An 18,478-nucleotide genomic window follows, 5' to 3' on the forward strand; every position below is an offset into this window, starting at 1 on the left:
CCGTTGTGAATTTGTGAAATGTAATTGTTTAGCTTAGATGTAACGCCCCATTTGATATGTACGATGATTTTTTATTTCCTTGCACCAATAATGCACAGCTACCTGCTGCCCCCTGCTATGTTTGTACTACATAAATGCCAATGCATACATGCATCTTAGAGCTGTGCACTCTCTCCTGTTGTATAGCCATTCTTCAGCAGAAAGCGGAGGCGGGGTCACTTATTACCACTTGATATGTGGGAAATATCTTCAATGCATCTCTAGATTGTTTAATAGCTCACAATCATCCACTCCCTGCTACTTTCCGTTGCATGCACAACCCTTATCATATCCACCCCCACTCAGATGTCGAAAGAGACCATAGATGTTTAACTATCTTCCTTTCTGTATTTCACACAGGTGTCAATAGAGATCTTCTCATTGTAGAGGCACACAGCGCACAACCTAAGACAGCCCAGAAGGACCCCTGGAGCCCACTGCTCAATGGCCAAGAGAGTGAGTTGGGGACACCCCAGCCCGAGGTGTCCGAGGGAACCACAGCCACAGATGATGGGGCAGCTCTTGAAGACTGGCCACAAGAGTCAGACATTAACGGTACCGTGGGTCACACTGGCCTCCAGGAAGAGGATGGTGGGGATTTACTGTTCCAAAATCGGGGGCTGGTGGGCGCTCTCACAGAGGACACCGTAACATCAAATCACAGGCCTTGGGAAACTGCCACTGAAATTATATTAAAACAAAGCAACCCACCTGGGGACACTGACACCGAAGGGGTCATCAAAGACAGTGAGGATATCTTAACTCTGCATAACCATAGACCTGAGGACAACGCTCTCGAACAGACTGTAACACAAAACCACAGATCTGAAGACACCAGCATTGAAAGACTTCTTGAAGGCATTAAAGAGTCCTTGACTCTGCATGACCGCATCCCAGAGGACAGTGCTTTCAAAGACACCCTAACCCAAAATCACAGCTCTGGTCAAGCATCTTTGCCTCACAGACCTGACGATGATAATACAGAGATCACCTCGCCAAGTCAAGGTGTCATGGAGGAAGCTGGGATAGTGTGTAAAGATAATGAACAAGGTAGCACCGAGACATCTCTGACACTCCAGACTGACGAGACCGATGAGGGGGGGACTGAGAGCATTTCTGTACACAGCTCCCCTCCTACAAACAATGGCTTTGAAATACCCCATTCTCACATACCCCCAGAATCTGACACTGTGTGCCAGTTAACTTACAATAATCACAAACTTCAGACTGATGTCACCCAGGACACCCTGGTACCTCATCAGCTGGAGATAGCTAATCCTGCCACAGAGAGCAGTGCCCACAAGGATGCATCATTGCAAGGGATCCACATCCCCAGCTGTGAGGACAGCACTGAAGATCAGAAGGAGCCAACACTCGAAGCGAAGATGGCAACTGAGGACTCTGTGTGCCAAGCCCTCCATCAGGTCAAGCAGCAGGATGTGGAAGAATATAGTGACAAAGACTTCACAGACTCTGCGTCTACAGACAACACGCTGGAGGACTCCTCAGAGTTCACCAGCAGCCCTCTCAGGGATAGCATGGCACAGGACTCTGCCATCCCATCGCTGATCCACAAGGATGAAGATGTCACTGCCGATGGCTGGCGGGGCCGGCGCAAGCATGTCTTTGTTCTTAGCGAGGCAGGGAAGCCAATCTACTCACGTTATGGAAATGAAGAGGCCCTCTCCTCCACGATGGGTGTCATGATGGCCCTAGTAAGCTTTGTGCAGAGTAGCAGCAATGTTATCCGCTCAATCTACTCAGGTAACTACGAGGAAAGGTTTGGTGGGTCTGTCTTCCCCGCTTCAGATATCTGCATTGGTAGATTATCTGTCCAGCATTCAGTGTTTGCCCATCGTTTGTGTCCATTTTCACAGGTTTGATAATTAAGACAAGCCTCCCATTAAGGGGCAATCATTTAACCTCACTAAGAAGGTAATCATATTAGAACAAAAATGAATGATTCATGATAAATTGATATGGAAAAGTACTGCCCCTTTCCTCTTTTTAATGAAAGTCCACCCCGTTGCAAGAAGGGCTTGTGCTCAAGCCCAGGTTTTTTTATTTTTTAAAAGAGTATTTATTGTTCGTACTCACCACATTTCACTCATCTGATGCTTCAATGTACCAAAAGGCTAAAGAAATATAGCAAAGTGGAGCTGTTGATTAAAATTAGATTTTGGTCATTTGTTTGAAGAAGATGCATTCCAGAATTAAATTGCTTCTAGGCAGTTAAGCACAAATTGGCAGGAGAGATAGAGGATGAGTGTAGGGTACAGATGCTGAGTCCTGCCAGTGATGCTAAGATGCAGTCCGTAGCGGACAAGGATGGCAGGATGACATTGTTACAGGTTGCCTTTGTCCACCACCTAAGTCTGGGGTTAGCAGTGTTCCGCATGGTGATTTGCATTGTCTATGTTTCTGCACCGGAAAACAGAAGGGAGGTGGGTTGTGGGCACTGGGAATGTGCCATTGCTGTGCTATCACTCTTTTACAGTATGTGCATTTTGAGAAGGCTCTGAATTGCATTAGTCTAGTAGCCTTCCATATTGTCACTTCTTTCCAGAGTCTTGGGATGATCGCAGGGAATCTGCAGTATACTTAGACATTATATTTTGTTGAGTGTATAGTCAGTAAGTTTCAAATCTATTGATTTGAGGTTGACTGTAAGTTACTTGAGTGCAACATTGTCTTGTTAGAAAGAGGAGGGGGAAAGGTGGGGGGCATGCTCTTGGTGCGTCTGTACTGAGGCACAGTACCTTAAATGAGGCGTCTGTGTTGAGCCCTAGCTAAGACAGAAAAGTCAGAGTTTTTTGATCCCTGAACATCATTTGACAGGGTCCTCCTATGGACAGAATTGTAACTACCTGACCTAAAAGGAACATGAGATAATGCAATGTCTAAAAAGAACCAGACGATCAGTGTCCTACGATTAGAAGTAAGTGTTCTGAATACAACCATCCATCCAGACGTAAGACGATGGTGTTCTGAATACAACCATCCAGATTCCAGTGCCTGTCAGTCACAGATCCAAATCCAGTGTGGTCATCCTCTCTTTCATGATGTTTAGGGGATTCGTGTTGAAATTTGCAAGTGTATTTGATGTTTCTAAGTGATTACCTTTGGGACATTGTTGTTTTTATGTCCTTCATTACCATAGTTCCATAGGTATACAGGGTCCCCTTTTTTTCCTTGGCTTGCAGAGTTTGGTAGACGGAGAACCCCTGCCAGTTTTTGGTGGGTGTCCCCCATGTGCCAAACTATAAATACTGTTCCAAGTCACAACAAAGGGGGTTGGGGTAGATATTTTTTTACCATTTTTTTCTGGTAGTGAATGGATCAAGGAGCATTAGGCATTTTAGACCCTTTTGTTTTAAAGCTGTCAAGACCCTACAGGTTTCAGCTTATTTCAAGGTGTTTATTACAGTTTTGAATTGAACTAACTTTTTTTCCGTGAGCTCCGTATGTAGACCACCACGTCAGCAGAGTGAAATTGAAGGTGGCATGCTTGTAGGATGTTTGAAGTATGTTATGCATATGTTGAATAGCAGAGGGCATAGGGGGGCCACACTTTTTGTTGTGGATGTCTGTCCCTCTGGCAGATATTGTGCGTTCTTCCTGATAGCCTAGAGTTGACTTCATTACTTTTTCCATTATTTCTGACTCTTTGGTAGTCAAGCTACCTGCAACAGGGCAGTATAGTTCTTGGTAGCCTTGTTAGGAATGGCCCAATCCTGTAGTGTTTCTGCAAGAGACACTGCCTTTCATTAGGTGTGTACTGCTGCTTTGCCTATTGGGCAAGACCCACTTGAATCTTTGTTGCGGTGAAGGCTGTTTAGATAGGGTTGCTGCCTTAGAGATGGATGTGAATGTAAATTTGTTGTGTCTGCCTAAATGTGGTGGCTAGGAGTCTGCAGTGTGTGCTGTACAAGTTGTGGTGACATGGCTACAATGTTTCTGTTGTTTTACAGTGTGTTTGTGAGGAAAGTTCCTAAAGTGTTTGATTGTTACAGTGTCCCAGTGAAAAGATAAAAGTTTGGGTAACATTAAAATTTCCCCTTCAGCTAGCGATAATGTTCAGCATTCTTTCTAAAAAGACCTCTTTCTTTGGTTGTAGCATTGACAGATATTCTAAAGGGTAGGGGTGGGAAGTTCTTGTTGAATTGGTGCTTCGCTGTGGAAGGCAGTGCTTTGGCCTGCACACTAGGCAAGGTAATGTATCCTAGACATTTCCATATGTTGCTCTGTTACAAGCCCCCTTGCCATCCTTAACTTCACACCAAAGACCTAAGCTTGCCCAGGCTCAGTTCTGCATAAACAGGCACAACTGTGAATATTGCTTTGGAACCAAAAGGCAGTGTTCGGCCATGGGGTAAATGACCTCCACCCAGCTACTCCTCATTATCCCATATGAGTTCCGCTTAATGCCCTTGACAGGTCAACGGTTTTCAAATAAAGGTTTTTTCTCCACTTAATAAAATGGCATCTTACAGTTCCAAAGGTGCCAGGCCTTCATTAAAAAACTGCCCTCTTGTCTTCTGGAGGGGTCTTTGTGGTAATGTTTCCATTTAAGTTGATCCAGGCCCAAACTTAAGTTTGCAAACCTACTGTTCCCTGTTATAGAGGGTGCTGTCCTCTTGATGTGAATTCTTTAGGCCTGTGTGACCCAGTTCAGGGGGGGTCCCCCTTACCTGCTCCCTTCGCTTTGCGACTCCAGCGTGAGTTGCTTCATACCAAGAGCATATGTGAAAGAACTATTCCTTTGTTGTTAGTTTAGACAGCTAAAATAGTAACTCCCTCTGAAGTTGGCCATGGTTTGCAGTATTTCTATTGCTGGATGTCTATGTCAGAGACTACGCTTTTGATGGTATGTCTCTGCCACACTTGGCTAACAAACAAAGTTATAGCCTCTTAGCACTATTTCTGGTAAGTCCTTTGCACTGAATACTTGGACTGCCTAGTGCGCTATGAGATCAGAAAATCAAGGAAGGCAGTAGGAAGCCCTGTGACGATGGCACACATGCCCTAAAATATGCATAACACAGCTTTCCTTGCTCTCCTTCTTGCCCCATCATGTGGTGGTGCCACCACCTCCCATTGATAGAGATGGGCTTGGTGTCCAGTTCTTGTGTTGGTCTGTCGAAAGGACCTCCACTTCTCTGGTACTGGATTGCTGCTCCATTCACCTTTTCATATCTCTTGCCCTATTCTTTTGTAAATGTGAATATTATGGATACCAAGTTTAAAGAGTTCTTGCCTCCTCGCTCCCACTGTGGCTTCAGTGTACCCAGTGGCTCTGTTTTTCCTGTGGGCCCATTTTTCCATTAACAGTGTATTGATGTTTCTGGAGGAACTGGACCTGCCTTGATGAATGATTCCTCCAATTTCTCATTTTGGATTGTACAGCTTCCAGCCCTGTTGTAGTGTGTATGTGGCATTGTGTGCTACCCATTCCCCCTAAATGCAACTCTTTTTTACACCTCAGGAGTTTAAATCGAGAAGGAGCCTGGCTGACCCTCAGAAATTGGAGACAGATAGCCATTGGGTTTGAAACCTGGGTGATATTTTAAATGTAGCGTGTCTGATAAATAAGACACCCAAACATGCTCAGTCTTTGCTGAAGGTATAATTTTTTTCTTTTTTTTTTGTGCAGTTGGGTGCACTATCCCAGTCTGTGACAGGCGCACTTAAAGATGTGCAGCAGTGCAAACTGAGACTGCGAGCCTGATGAGTGATTTGTGTGTTTTTTTTTTTTCTTTTTTTTTTCTTTTCTTATTATTACAATTAAAATAATGGGTAGGGAATTGACTCTACTGACATTAGGCCATAACCCCCACTCCTACAGACCAGGCAAATTCTATTTATTTATTAGACGTTTTTAAGAGTCTCCTTGTCATCTTGGTAGGTATTAAAGCGCTCCATAGAGAGTAAAACAGAATTGAGTGCAGGAGTTACTGCCCATTGAGGTAAAGTTGAACGAAGAGTCCCAAGGCCTTTTCTGAAAGATGGGTTGTCATGGCTGCGTCTTAGGACTAGTGGCGGGGATTTCCAGAAGGTGGGGGCCGCACCTGAAAAGGACATTGTTATGGCTAAAGAAGATTTTAATTTGGGATTTGAGAATTGGAAAAATATGACAAATCTTTGTTTTTTTGCATTGAGTTTTACGGTGGAGTGAAAGAGGGATGTGGGAGCGAGGAGACAACAAAGAGAACTTTGGGGTAAATTAATAGTTGATGAGTGTGAACCAGATAGAGTGGCATTGCCCCAATTCAACTCTTGAGATGAAGAGTGCATAGGCTGCTGTTTTTAGTTGGCTAGGCGAGAGTAGGTGTTTGATTTTCTTTCGTTTATGGAGGTCATAGTGAGCTGATTGCACCATTTGTTAACTTTTTGTGCAAGCAAGCTGGAAAAGTCCAACCTGAAATTTAGGGATTTGGCTGAGTTATTGTGTGATGGATTAAGGCCCATCAAGATTAATTCCATGAGCAGAGTTGGTTCGAATTGGACAGATGATTTCAGAGAAATAAGAAGGAATTCCATTTTTAATTAATTTAGTTTCAGATAGTGCAAGTCCATGCAATCCTTGATTTAATTTAGGCCCTGTTATAAGGTGCGTTGGTCTTGGACCGAACATAATTTTATGTAAAGTTCGGTGTCATCTCTAAACTGGTGAAGCATTATGTTTGTGCTACTGAGGACCAATTCTAGAGATTCTGAACGAAGATTGAATATAATTGAGGAGAGTGTGAAATCTTGTAGAACCGTCACAAGTCATACTTTTTGTTGCCAATGTGGAGTTACTCAGTTTTACAACCTGGGTATGTCCATTCAGAAAGGATGTGGCCCAGTTGGGTGCAGATACCTTGACACCCATCCTCCAATGTTGAGTAGATTGTGGTCCACAATGGCATCCTATCATTCTGTCCACTGTGATCGATCTGATAACTCTCCTTCATCAGGAATATTATACTGACATCTAGAATCTTTTAGGTAGCAGTTTCTGTAGCTATATATCTGTATCCTGATTGGTTATAGGAGAGAATTAATTGTTTTTGATGTGACTGTTTAGTTAGAGCGCAACACACTTTTTGAAGATTTAGCCAAGGCGGACACTGATGGGCCTGTATTTTTCTACAAATTCAGGATTGAATTTGGCTTTCTTTCTTTTTTTAATTTTTTTATTTGTTGTGCGATCTGACCCTGTTTCAGGATGTTCGGTATCCGGCCCTGTGATAGAGAATCATTGATTATTATAAGCTAGCTTGGAGCTAATAATTTGAAGTTTTCTTTGATTGTCTTGGGATTGAGTTTCTGTAGCAAGGGGTAGGACACATTTAACTGATTAGTTTGGCTAAGTCTTTGGGGTGAGTTTCTGGGAAAATTCTCATAGGGTGAGTTTTTTGGGGAAAAGGACTGATGGAAGGGAGGATTTTTACAGATAGGGTGACTTTTAGTTTTGCAATTTTGTTGGAGAAGTTGCATTTTTCAGTGGAGCTGGAATTTGCACTAGTGTCGGCATACAAGTTTTCTCTGATGAAGTTGAATAAGGTGCTGGAGGGGTTTGGTGAATGACAGGATAGTTCCTGAAAGTAGAATGTCTTTGCATTTTGGACGTTGTGCTTTTGAACAACCTTTTGACATTTTTCAGATTAGATTTATAACAGATTCACAACTTTTTGCCACAGTCTTTGCATCCATTTTGTTGAACCATGGTTTTCTGGGGTGATGTTTCAGTGTTTTAAATTTTGTTGGCGAAACCATTGATAGGTTTAGTGTAATGGATGCAAATGAGGTCAATGCGGTAGTTATCAATCTTCTTCAGCACTGGAGGAGGCATTCATTTCAGGTCGCTGAGGAGAAGAGTTTGTGGTTTCACACCCAGATATTGTGGAAGAGAAGCTTCTTGTGAATGAGTTTCCCCAGAGGACAGCTGAGCTGAATGGGAGAAATGTCCATTCTAATCCAGTTCTACTGGTGGGGAGCCAAACGCAGCTCTCTAAGGGTGTGAAATTTAGGTCCAAGATTTTCCCATTGTTGTGTGGAGAGATTTGGCTGACATGGTGACATGGTGTAATCTCATTGGATTGTATAGGTTTCTGAAAACGTTCAAATGGAGGTTCCCTCAGTGTATTTTGAAGTCTCCAGTGTAAATATTGTTTCAGGAAGCCATTTGATTGTGGGCATCGTAGTTCGAGAAGCGGTCAATGAATTTGATAAGGGTGTTGCAACCCGAATCTGAACCACTGTTGTAAGTCAGAAGCCTTCACTCGAGGAAAGAGGTACTCCACCTTCTGGAGGAAGAGCAATTCATCCTATACCAAACTATGGGGTCTGATTTGGATATTCAGTCTCAGGGTGGTGACAGTGGTGACTCTGTGCTTCCTTTGGATGCGTTGGCCCTCAAAGAGGCCTGTGGGCTGAACACGTCTTTAGACATTTATGTTGGCCCTGCCACACCCCAGAGAAGGCAGCTTTTCACTCTGTTAGTCTTTGACCTACCACTTACTGCAGTACAGCAAAGAACTTGTATCCTCATGGATATCTTACAGATGGTGCCTTCCAATTTGAAACCATTGCTCCCATTCATGAAGGCTCTCTGCGACTTAGTAAAGGAGCCTTGGGCAAAACCATCCTCCTGCTCTGTGGTTAACTGTTACAAACTTGCACCAGGAGATCCAGTCTCCTAACCGTTCACTCCTTCACTGGAAAGCTTGGTAGTGCAGTGCTCCTCCAAATCCAGATACAGTACTGGGGCTTTTTCAATTCTTCCCTGTGAAATGGAGTCCATGCACCTAGAAGCCATAGGAAATAAATATTTTTTCAGCTGATAGTTTAGTCCTTTTCTCTGTTAACGCTGACTGTCTTTTAAGGCAACATACCCTTGCTCTCTGGAACAGTGCCGCAATGGTGATTCCAAATCTCCTGGACTAGGGTGAACAGACTTCCTGGATTTCCCCGGACATTCCTGGTCAAACAACTCGTAATTTATCTTTCTGTTTCATACAGCACAAGAGGAGGTCAGCTGTTTAATCCTAGCAGAGGAGAGCCAGAGTGGGGAAGGAGGGCACAGGGTGTTCATTTATATGGCTATTTTTACGTCTGACCTCCTGCACTGTCTGAAGAAAAATATAAATGACATAATTCAGACAATGCTGGTTTGTCGCATAAGGTGACTTGTGTGTGTGTGTCTGTGTTTAAATATTACCTACTGTTGATAGTTTGGACCAACTTAGCAACTGCATCCGTGAATGTACACACTGTTGGCACTGTGGTGCTGCTGGTAAGAGGGTGGCCTTATGATTATAATGCCTTCATCGGCTTCATCCCAGTTATTTTCAGGGACGTAAATGGAAGTACTCCAGAGGCCAGGCTTACATCCCCCTCTCCAGCAACAACAAAGTAATATATTGGGGAGAAGTGGCCAATGACCAATAGATCAAGCGAGCCACGGGTCAAAAAAGTTTGGGAACCACTGGTCTATGAGGATTATGCATTTTTTAAATACAACTACAGCCCGAACCACTTAACGGATTTGCACCAAATTAGGCAGAAAGCTAGATCTTGGTCTAGAAAAAGGCTTTTTTGTAATTTTGTGTCAATCTGTTTAGTAGTTTTGGCGTTTGTAAAGAAATTAACATATAGATATCTAGGGACCGGGCTCCTTTGTGGATCTGCGGGTACCTGAGGATTCGGAATAAAAGCAAGGTCCTTATTGGCAAGCCGCATCCTGACAGGAAAGTTGCAGTTGCCATTTTCTTTGTCGCTTGGCCCAGGGGAAGTAAAAATAATCTGTGGAAAAAAAACTTACTCCTGACCCCATAGGACACACGGAGGGGTCCCTGAGGGACGGACTCCCTATGGGCAAAAATTGGCCCATTTTTTTGGCGGGGGCTAATCCGGGAATCCATTACGGCGCTCAGCGCAACCTCCAGTGTAAATCTGCGATGAATCTACAGATCCGAGGCACAATGAAAAAAAATACACACACCAAACCTCCATTGCACATGCCCTTAGGGCGTGCGCAGTGTGGGGTTGGGTACATGCGGGGGTTGGGGGTGTGGTTGGCTGCAGTGCCTGGCCAGAGGCCCCGCAGCCACCCCCACCCCACGCAGCAGTAGTTGTATTAACGTACAATAATTATATACTACTTTACTTTTAAAACATTTTTTTTTTAAAGGAATTTACTGAAAAAATCAAAGTTACAGGGGCGTTATAGCTAGTTGGTGTTTTACCCACACAGAACTGTAAAAATTGAGCAGTTTTAGTTATCTGAAGAAACTATAACTAATGCCGTAAAGTAACTTTAGGCGAGTTATAATTTCTTAACATAAGTATAACTAACTGCTGAATTTCTATGGTTTTGTGTGGGTAAACGCCAACCTAACTATAACATCCCTGTAACCATTGTTTTTTTTTTTTTTTAGTGAATATATACATTTATATCCTCCTTGTCCACAGATTGCGGTGGCCTGTGGTGCACCTGCCTGCGCGTAACCAATATCCAACACACTCCTCTTAAAAGTAAATAAGAGATCGGTACTCCAGCAGTAGGATTCAACAAATTCTGCTTCTAGTTGAGGCCTCGGGTAACTATAACTTGCTCCCTCGCTATGCACTGCTAATTACCCTACATATTCCATCACTCATGACATCTTTGATTATATCACTGTGCATGGATGGGACGCGAGTTATAGTTACTTGAGATAACTGGTGAATTTCAGTGGTTTTTAGAGTTTAAAACTGAACCTTTCATCTAACTGTAACATTACTTTAACTTTTGTTTTTTTCCAGTGGAAAAATAAATATATATATATATATATATATACTCACTGAAAAAAATCAAATGTTTCAGGAACGTTATAGTTAGGTTCTGAATTTACTCCTACAAAACCATAGAAATTCAGCAGTTATATTTATAGTTCTTTCAAGTAACTACAACTCGCACCCTAAGATAACTATAACTTGCGCCTTCGCCATGCACAGTTGTCTCATCAATAATTTTATTGCAAATGTTACAGTGAGAATATGAAAGATGGCATAGAATATGTCATTAATGATATAATATATGGAGTAATTAACTGCGCATGGCGAAGGCAAGTTTTAAGTATATCAGATATTAAAGGCTCCTGCTTTACAGGTCCTGCTGTCAAAACCTGAAGTGTTTTTGTGGTGGTTTCTGTGACTTGGCTGCAGCCAAGCCACAGCAAACAGCTACGTTCCAGGGTTTGGCAACCTTTTTTATACTTTTTGTCTGGGACTCTGCTCAAACAGAGTCCCCAGATGGCTACGAACACTTCCTGGTTTGAAGTGTTGGCAGCCAATCAGAGTTGTGCATTTCCCTGCACGAGCACGTTCTTGTTTGCAAATACTTTGCGGCTAGAGATATACAAATTTGAATTTCCCTACATTTCTCAAAAACTACTGAACTGATTTACACCAATTAACAAAAAGCACAATCTGCATACCAACAGGTAGCTTTCTGCCAAATGTGGTGTAATTCTGTCCAGCGGTTCGGGCTGTAGACGTGTTGACAGATCCTATGGTAGTTAACATGGGAAAAGCAATGTTTTTTGAGCCCCCTTTTTCTTGGCCCCTGCTTGGCAGATCACCCTGAAACGTTCCATGCGTACCAAGAATCACAGGGCCAATTTTTTGGAAAAATTCACTGAAGACTTGTCAAATGGTGCCAGAGATATAGGCAAGTCAAAAAACACCTTTTCTTTGGAAACATTAACTATGTCTGGCCTGTCCGGGTTTTTACTTCTCAAAATCAGGTCATTTTGTCCTGGACCATCTGAATGATGACTTTTCAGGAAAGGTGAGCCATAGGAGGTATGCTTCTAGATATATAGTACAGGCTGACGTAGACACTGCAGACAGTGTGGCCAGATCAATAGACACATCTGTGACCTTAAGACACCATGCAAACTGCGGTCCACACGGTTCTCTTCCAGTGTGCAAACACTGTTAGACATACCATCTGTAGGAGAGACAGTGTAAGTAAAAAACAAATACAGCACTAGAATGCTTCAAAGAAGGTAGATCGGCAACACCATCATTAGGATTACAGTCTCTTCGGGGACTTTTCGTCTCTTCAAAAGCTAAGCTCTTTCTACAGGGTTTGTGAAAGAAATTACAAGCCTCTGTGCTAGATTAGCACAGCAGAGGAACCCCTATGTACAACAACACTGAGGGAAGATCAAGGACCGTGCCTAACAGTTTCCTTCCTCCTCTTCTGCTTCCCAAGCACCACCAAGGAAGCTGAAGCAGTTTTCTAGGAAGGAGCACAATATGGCGGTGGGACCAAAGGTGTCTCTTTTTTCTACAGGCCTGGAGGGCGATCATTTCGAACCTCTGGATCCTGCATATTATAAAAAGTTGGTACACCCTCCCCTTCTGCCAGCATCCTTCCAGCTGTCCTCTCCATTCCTCTCAGGTTCTGTAAGAACACCTGCATATCCTGCAGCAGGAATGAGAGCCTGCTGCAGAAAATTACAGTAGCCCTGGTGCCAGAGCTGCAGCTGATCTTTTATCTCAGGGTCCTGAATTGATTCTTCAGGAAGGACGAGATCAGGATACTGTCCCTGGCTCAGGTTCTATTCGCGCTAGAGCAGGAATATTGGATAAAGCCTTTAGACTTACGGGACACATACTTTCACATTCCGATCCTGCAGTCCCTCAGGAAGTACTTGCGGTTTGTGGTGGATACTACCCATTACCAATTCACTGTACTTCATTTTGGATTAACATGAGCACCTCACGTCTTCGTGAAGATAATGGCAGTGCTATGGCCTGTCTCAGAGGTTCGAGGTTCAGGTATTCCTGTACCTGGTAACTGGCTGATCAAAGCTAATTCACCCGATCAAGTGCTCTAGCATTTGCAGTCACAGCTTCCCTATTGTTTGACTTAGAGTTTTCAATCAGTCACCCCAAATCTCACCTGGAGCCCTCTCAGTGCCTTCTGTTCATCGGAGCGGTACTGAATACCATCTTTCTCAGAGCCTTCCCTCCTCTGTGGAGGATACGGAAAACTCAGGAGATGATTCTGATGCTTTGGATGGGAGCTCAAGTCCCAGTCCTGCAGGTGTTTCTGGTGCTCAGTCTGTTGGCTTCCTGCATCCCTCTTGTCACTCGTGCATGGCTGACACATGCAGGCTCTGTAGTGGTGCCTTCGGAGGCCATGGTTCCAACTAGGGATCTGAAATAACCCATTGTGATCTCAAGGGATGCTACAGTAGATTTGAGCTGGTGGAAAAGTTAGGAGAACCCCTTGCAAGGAAGACCTTTCTGCTACTCTGCAGCAGTGGCCACAGTTGTAATGGACATATCCACGCTTAGATGGACAGTACATTTAGAGTACCTGGACATCAAAGGGCTCTGTTCTTCAGTGGAGCGGGGTTGTCACATCAATATGCTGGAACCTAGGGTAATTTGCTTGATGCTCAAGGTCTTCCTCCCGACACTTCACTGTGAGTCAGTCCATATTTTGACCGACAATACAACTGGAATGTGGTACATGAACAAGCAGAGAGGCCTAGGGTCTCAGACTGTAATGTCTAGAAAGCACTGAGACACTGGGCCTGGGCACACAAACATGGTCTGTGTATTGTGGCCAGTCACCTGACAGGTTTGATAAACACCAGTCCAGTTTGCCATTTGGGATACATCTTTGCCACTTGAGACACACCCTCTGCCCGAAGTTCGCACCTCTCCAACATCTGTTGCAGGGAGTCTAGGAGGATGCGTTCCAGCTGAAGTGGAAGTTTCCTCTCTAGTATGCATTTCCCCCCCATGCCCTTGATTACTCTGGTTCCGAGGAAGATTTGCCACAACCAAGCCCAAGTCAATCTTACTGCCCTGCACTGGCCTCTAAGGGTGTGATACACAGACCTTCAGCACCTGTTTTTTGCGACTCCTCTTCTTCTTCTGCTCTGAGCGGACCTGTTGCCACAGTCAGGAGGATGGATCCTGCAGTCCAGTCTTCTCAGCCTACACCTTCATGTACAGAGACTCAGCAGGGAAATCGGAGTGCCTTTCACCTGTCACCAGAAGGGGTAGCAGTGATCCTTTCAGCGTGTCACCCTTCCACAAAGTCTGTTTAGTCGAGGAAAAGGAACAAGTTTGTTTCCTGAAGTACAGAGAGGAATTATGATCCTTTAAAAGCTTCCCTTGCTGGTGTACTACATTCTGCATGTCCTTGGTGCAACAAGGTTGTGTGATGGCTACAATCAGTGGATACACCGCAGCACTGCCTGCTTTCCTCTTTTCTCCAAATAAACCCTCCCTGGCTAAACCTGTGGTGGTGATGTGATTTCTGAAACGTTTGATAAGCAAGAATCCACCAACCATTTTTATATCACCTCCGTGGAACTTTAATTTGGTTCTGACTTACTTAAGGGGCCTCTGTTTGGTCCCATGAACAGTTATTTGAGGCTTTTGACATTAGAAACAGTTTTCGTAGTTGCTGTTACCTCACCACATCTTCTCAATGAGTTGCAAGCCTTGTCTGTATGACACTCGTGTGTGTTTCTTTGCAGTCAAGCTGGTGTTGCAAACTAAAGCGTCTTTACTCCCAAAGGTGGTGTCTCCTTTCCTTATGGTAACATCCATCACCCTCCCATCATTTTCCCCTCACCACATCCCACCACGGAGGAGAGGCTACACTGGTTCAAACTGAAGCATGCGGTAAACCTCTACATCAGCTGCACAAAAGAATTACATTCTGGTGACCATCCTGTGTTGTCTCCGCTGGCTGTAAAAAAGAAAATGCAGTAGAGAAGCGAACCCTGTCTTGCCAGATCATTTTATGCATCAAGGGCTGCTGCTTTCTCCAAGAAAAAAACACAAGAAGGAATCCAGGCTTATTCCACTAGGACTAAGTCCTCAACATCAACCCTGGCTAGAAAGGTTCCAGTGGTTGAATTCTGCACAAGGAGGCTTTGTGGCCCTCTTTCAATACCTTTGCAAAAACTGTTGCTTGGAATCGGAAGTGAGAAGAGATGGTCATTTTGCCAGGTTTGTCCATCACAACTTCAGATTTAGTTCTCCAGTCCCACCAGCCAAGGGGAGTATTGCTTCGGAGTCTGCTCAAAGGTGTGGAATCTGCAGTTGGAAGTATCCATCAGAAGAAAAAGCTACTTACCTTTGCTCTTTCTGGGGTATAAACTGTGTATGTGCAGATTCTTCACTGACCCTCCCCCTCTCTCTCTCCTGTTCTGGTGAAACCTGAATGCTTTTCCTAATAAGATGCCAAGTTGAAAAAGTTGTCGCCTATGTTCCCTATTTGTATTTTTTCCCAGCTTTCATTAGTTTTTTGTTCTAATGATTATTTATTTTTGGGAAAACACAGCAATCTACTCAAATGTTCCCTGGCTGAATTCAGATTTTTGCTCACTTTTCAGACTTGTACAGCTTTCTAGGAGCCACCCTTGGGTTTTTTTCTCCTCTAAAATACAACTAGGTAAAAACTACAAGAATAGCACGTTGAAAATTACAAAACCTTTGCAGAAAAATATATTTATTTTACAACTCTGCAAGTTCCTGAAAGCTGGGAAGAGGGTGATGATAGTTCTTCAAATCTTGTGTTGTCTCTACTTTTAGGAATAAATATACTTTCTTGCACAGCACTTTTCCTATTTTTCCACCAAAAAATAACCCCAAATGTTTGCTACAATTTGGCTTTTTTCTCAGGACCCTCCATGGAAACCCATAAAGCAAGGGTAAGTTTAGAATCTGCTACATGTGGGGAAAAAGAGATGCTGATTTGGCCTGAATTTCTTTTATGGCAAAAGGTTTTGAAGAAAAAAGATAAAACGTCTCCTAATATTCAGCAGAAGGTTCAGCACAGGTGGGAAACGCTTCAGCATTTAAGGGGTTAAGCAACAGATAACTATAGCACACCACTGCATGTTGCCTATTTTTCTTTCTTCCAGTTATTTGCTTACTCTCCTTTTTTTCTTCCTTTTTACGCTTCCCTGTGCCTTTTTGGTTTGTTAGTCTGCATATACTTTCAAGGATAATATTTTTTCTGTATTCTTTGGGTTTTTTCCCTATACGTGGCCATGTTGCATCTCAATTCTTTGTCAAAAAGTAATTGGGAGTGTTTGGAGGAGGGCATTGTTCGGGTTCTATATCTATATGACGTTAGTGTATTTGTATTTATTAGGCACAGGTTCTTAGAGCTTCTGGATGCTGACTTAGCTCAGAAATCTAAAAGCTGTGATATTAGTACAGTTAAAATAAAGTGATTAAGCAGTAAAAAGCAGCCAGGTTTTTAAACCCTTTCGAAACCATAAGAGATTAATTTCTGCGTTAATAACAGAGAAATAGTATTCTACAGTTTGGGTGCAGCAATGGACAAATCCATATCTTCATGGGTCACCAGTCATGTCCGGGGACCCCTGAGATTTTTTGAGGTTGAGAGCTGTATACACTAGGGCTGATAAAGAGAGGATGCTGTGAGTTGTGACAATGGGCCGTTCTTTGTGGACTAGTTTTAAAGCCTTACATTGTACAGTGGAGCAGGTTACAAACCAATGAAGTAACTTTAGTGTAACAGTGATGTGAGCATATTGCGGTGCATTAGACACCAACCAGCCTGCAGCATTATGTACCAGTTGGAGAGGCAGGTATTTATTAGACAACGGCGTAACCATTTTGGGTGTGCAAAGGCAGTCATAATCAGAATATACATAGTAGTTTCAGTATAAGGCAAGACTACTTCTGAAATGTAGAGAAAGTGGAAACAAGTAGTTTCCACTTGGTGACTCGTGGAATTACAGACACCTTAGAATCCAGAGAACCTGATCTTATATACCATTCTAGAGGGTGAGGCTGGGGGTAGCCATAAGTCATTCTGGTACTGCCCTGCAATAATCATGGGGAAGCAGTGGTGAGTGTCTTGGTCTGAGAGGGATTATGTTCCATAAAGTTGGTTTACAACCAGCAGGGAATCACCTGGCTGTCAGAACGCAACAATGCCAGTGGGCGATGGAGGAGGCATGTGGTCTAAATATGGCAGCAGGGTTGTTTGTGCTTGGGGAGTGATTGGAGGTGCTATCCACTGTTAGATGTTATGGTAATAGTGGTGCAGAGGGGTTCTATGTCATTAGAAGCTTGATTGTGAGAGGTGGGGGCGAATTTATGATGCCGTGATTCTGGCTAGAATAAGACTTGGAAAAAAGTGATTTTGAGTATATGACCTTAAAAAGGCTAGTAACAGCTTGAATGGTCAGCCCCGGGTGTTAGTCATTGTTGAGTTTTGTGTGTGGAGTGTGAGGTTTATAGAGAAGGGAAGGAAGGAGAGGTCCACTTTGGACTCATTGTCCACATCATGTCTCTTCTGGTTACCAGAACTACACTGTGGCTTTTGAAGTGGATGGGCTGAGTAGAGGAGGCTTGGGGAGAGATTGGTGCTGATTTGGTCTCCCTGAGGTGGTTGTCGCCTGCCGTCACGGTTTGGTTGATGACAAGGGGCCATTAGCCTAATGTATGTGAGAAAGGTGAAATTGGTAATTGACAGAGTGCACTACATGAGTGTTATGAGGGAGATTGGGAGGTGTTGCTTTTAAGCAAGTGTGTTGTTTTGTCTTAGTTATTGGTGTGGCTTAATATGAGCCATGGAAAATAACTGTTATCCTACCGAAAGTGCGGTGAGTAAGGACTTGTGCTCTTAGCTTGCTGATGCCGGGGTTTCTCTTCATCAGACATCAATCTTGCCCATCATTAACAAGTCAAAATATGACTGGATCTGAAGTATTAAATGAAAGATCTGCACATGGCGAAATGAGAACTGTGCTTCTGATGGCTTTCTTGGGCATTGGTGAGGGGAATGATTGACAGGAGCAGGAAGGACGTTTGCTGCCCTTTTTGAGTCCTTAGGATGCTTTTGAAGGCAATCTTGGATTAATCTTTGGTCTTTGTAGAAACAGAGAAATATTGTTCTGTCCTGTGGGCATTTGGTGGGTTTGACTCTAGGTAATCTGTTCATAGCTGGACAGAAAAGTGGGGAAGGGCAGCGCTTGCGCAGTCAGTTTTCCTGCATGGTCTGCATCTCTGTTAAGTTTTCCAAGGGGAGGCTGTGGGGAAGTCATTGGGGAAAAAGGTAGGCCGATCTTGCTCCACTTCAGAGGCACAGCAGTAATGCACCACGGGGCGGGACAGGTGGTAAGCCCAAACAACAGTCTAACAAATGTTTTAAAGGTGTTTTCCCCCTGGTGTTAGTTTGACATCAGACACGACAGTCCACAGGTAAGTGCTGTATGTAAGGTGAGATAGGTGACACCCCACATGCTTTTTTCAAGTGGCTCGCCACCTGAGTGACAGTATGCAGCAGAATAGGACCTCTTAGTTGTGTAGGTGCACTGCTGGAGGGCACCAGTTGTACAGGAGTTGTTTCACTGTGTGAGAGGGGTTGTACAGACACCAGGACTCTTCGGCT

General features: G+C 43.7%; 1 protein-coding gene across 1 annotated transcript in view; it reads left to right on the forward strand.

Annotated features, from left to right (window-relative positions):
- The window catches only part of LOC138260972 (vacuolar fusion protein MON1 homolog B-like), a 141,906-nt gene that overhangs the window by 53,406 nt on the left and 70,022 nt on the right, over positions 1–18,478 (forward strand). Inside the window, exon 3 of the mRNA XM_069209535.1 lies at positions 400–1,803. Within this exon, the coding sequence (XP_069065636.1) occupies positions 400–1,803 (1,404 nt within the window). The remainder of the gene's footprint in view (positions 1–399; positions 1,804–18,478) is intronic.

The sequence above is a fragment of the Pleurodeles waltl genome, chromosome 10, assembly GCF_031143425.1.
Source record: "Pleurodeles waltl isolate 20211129_DDA chromosome 10, aPleWal1.hap1.20221129, whole genome shotgun sequence".
Taxonomy (NCBI): Eukaryota; Metazoa; Chordata; class Amphibia; order Caudata; family Salamandridae; genus Pleurodeles; species Pleurodeles waltl.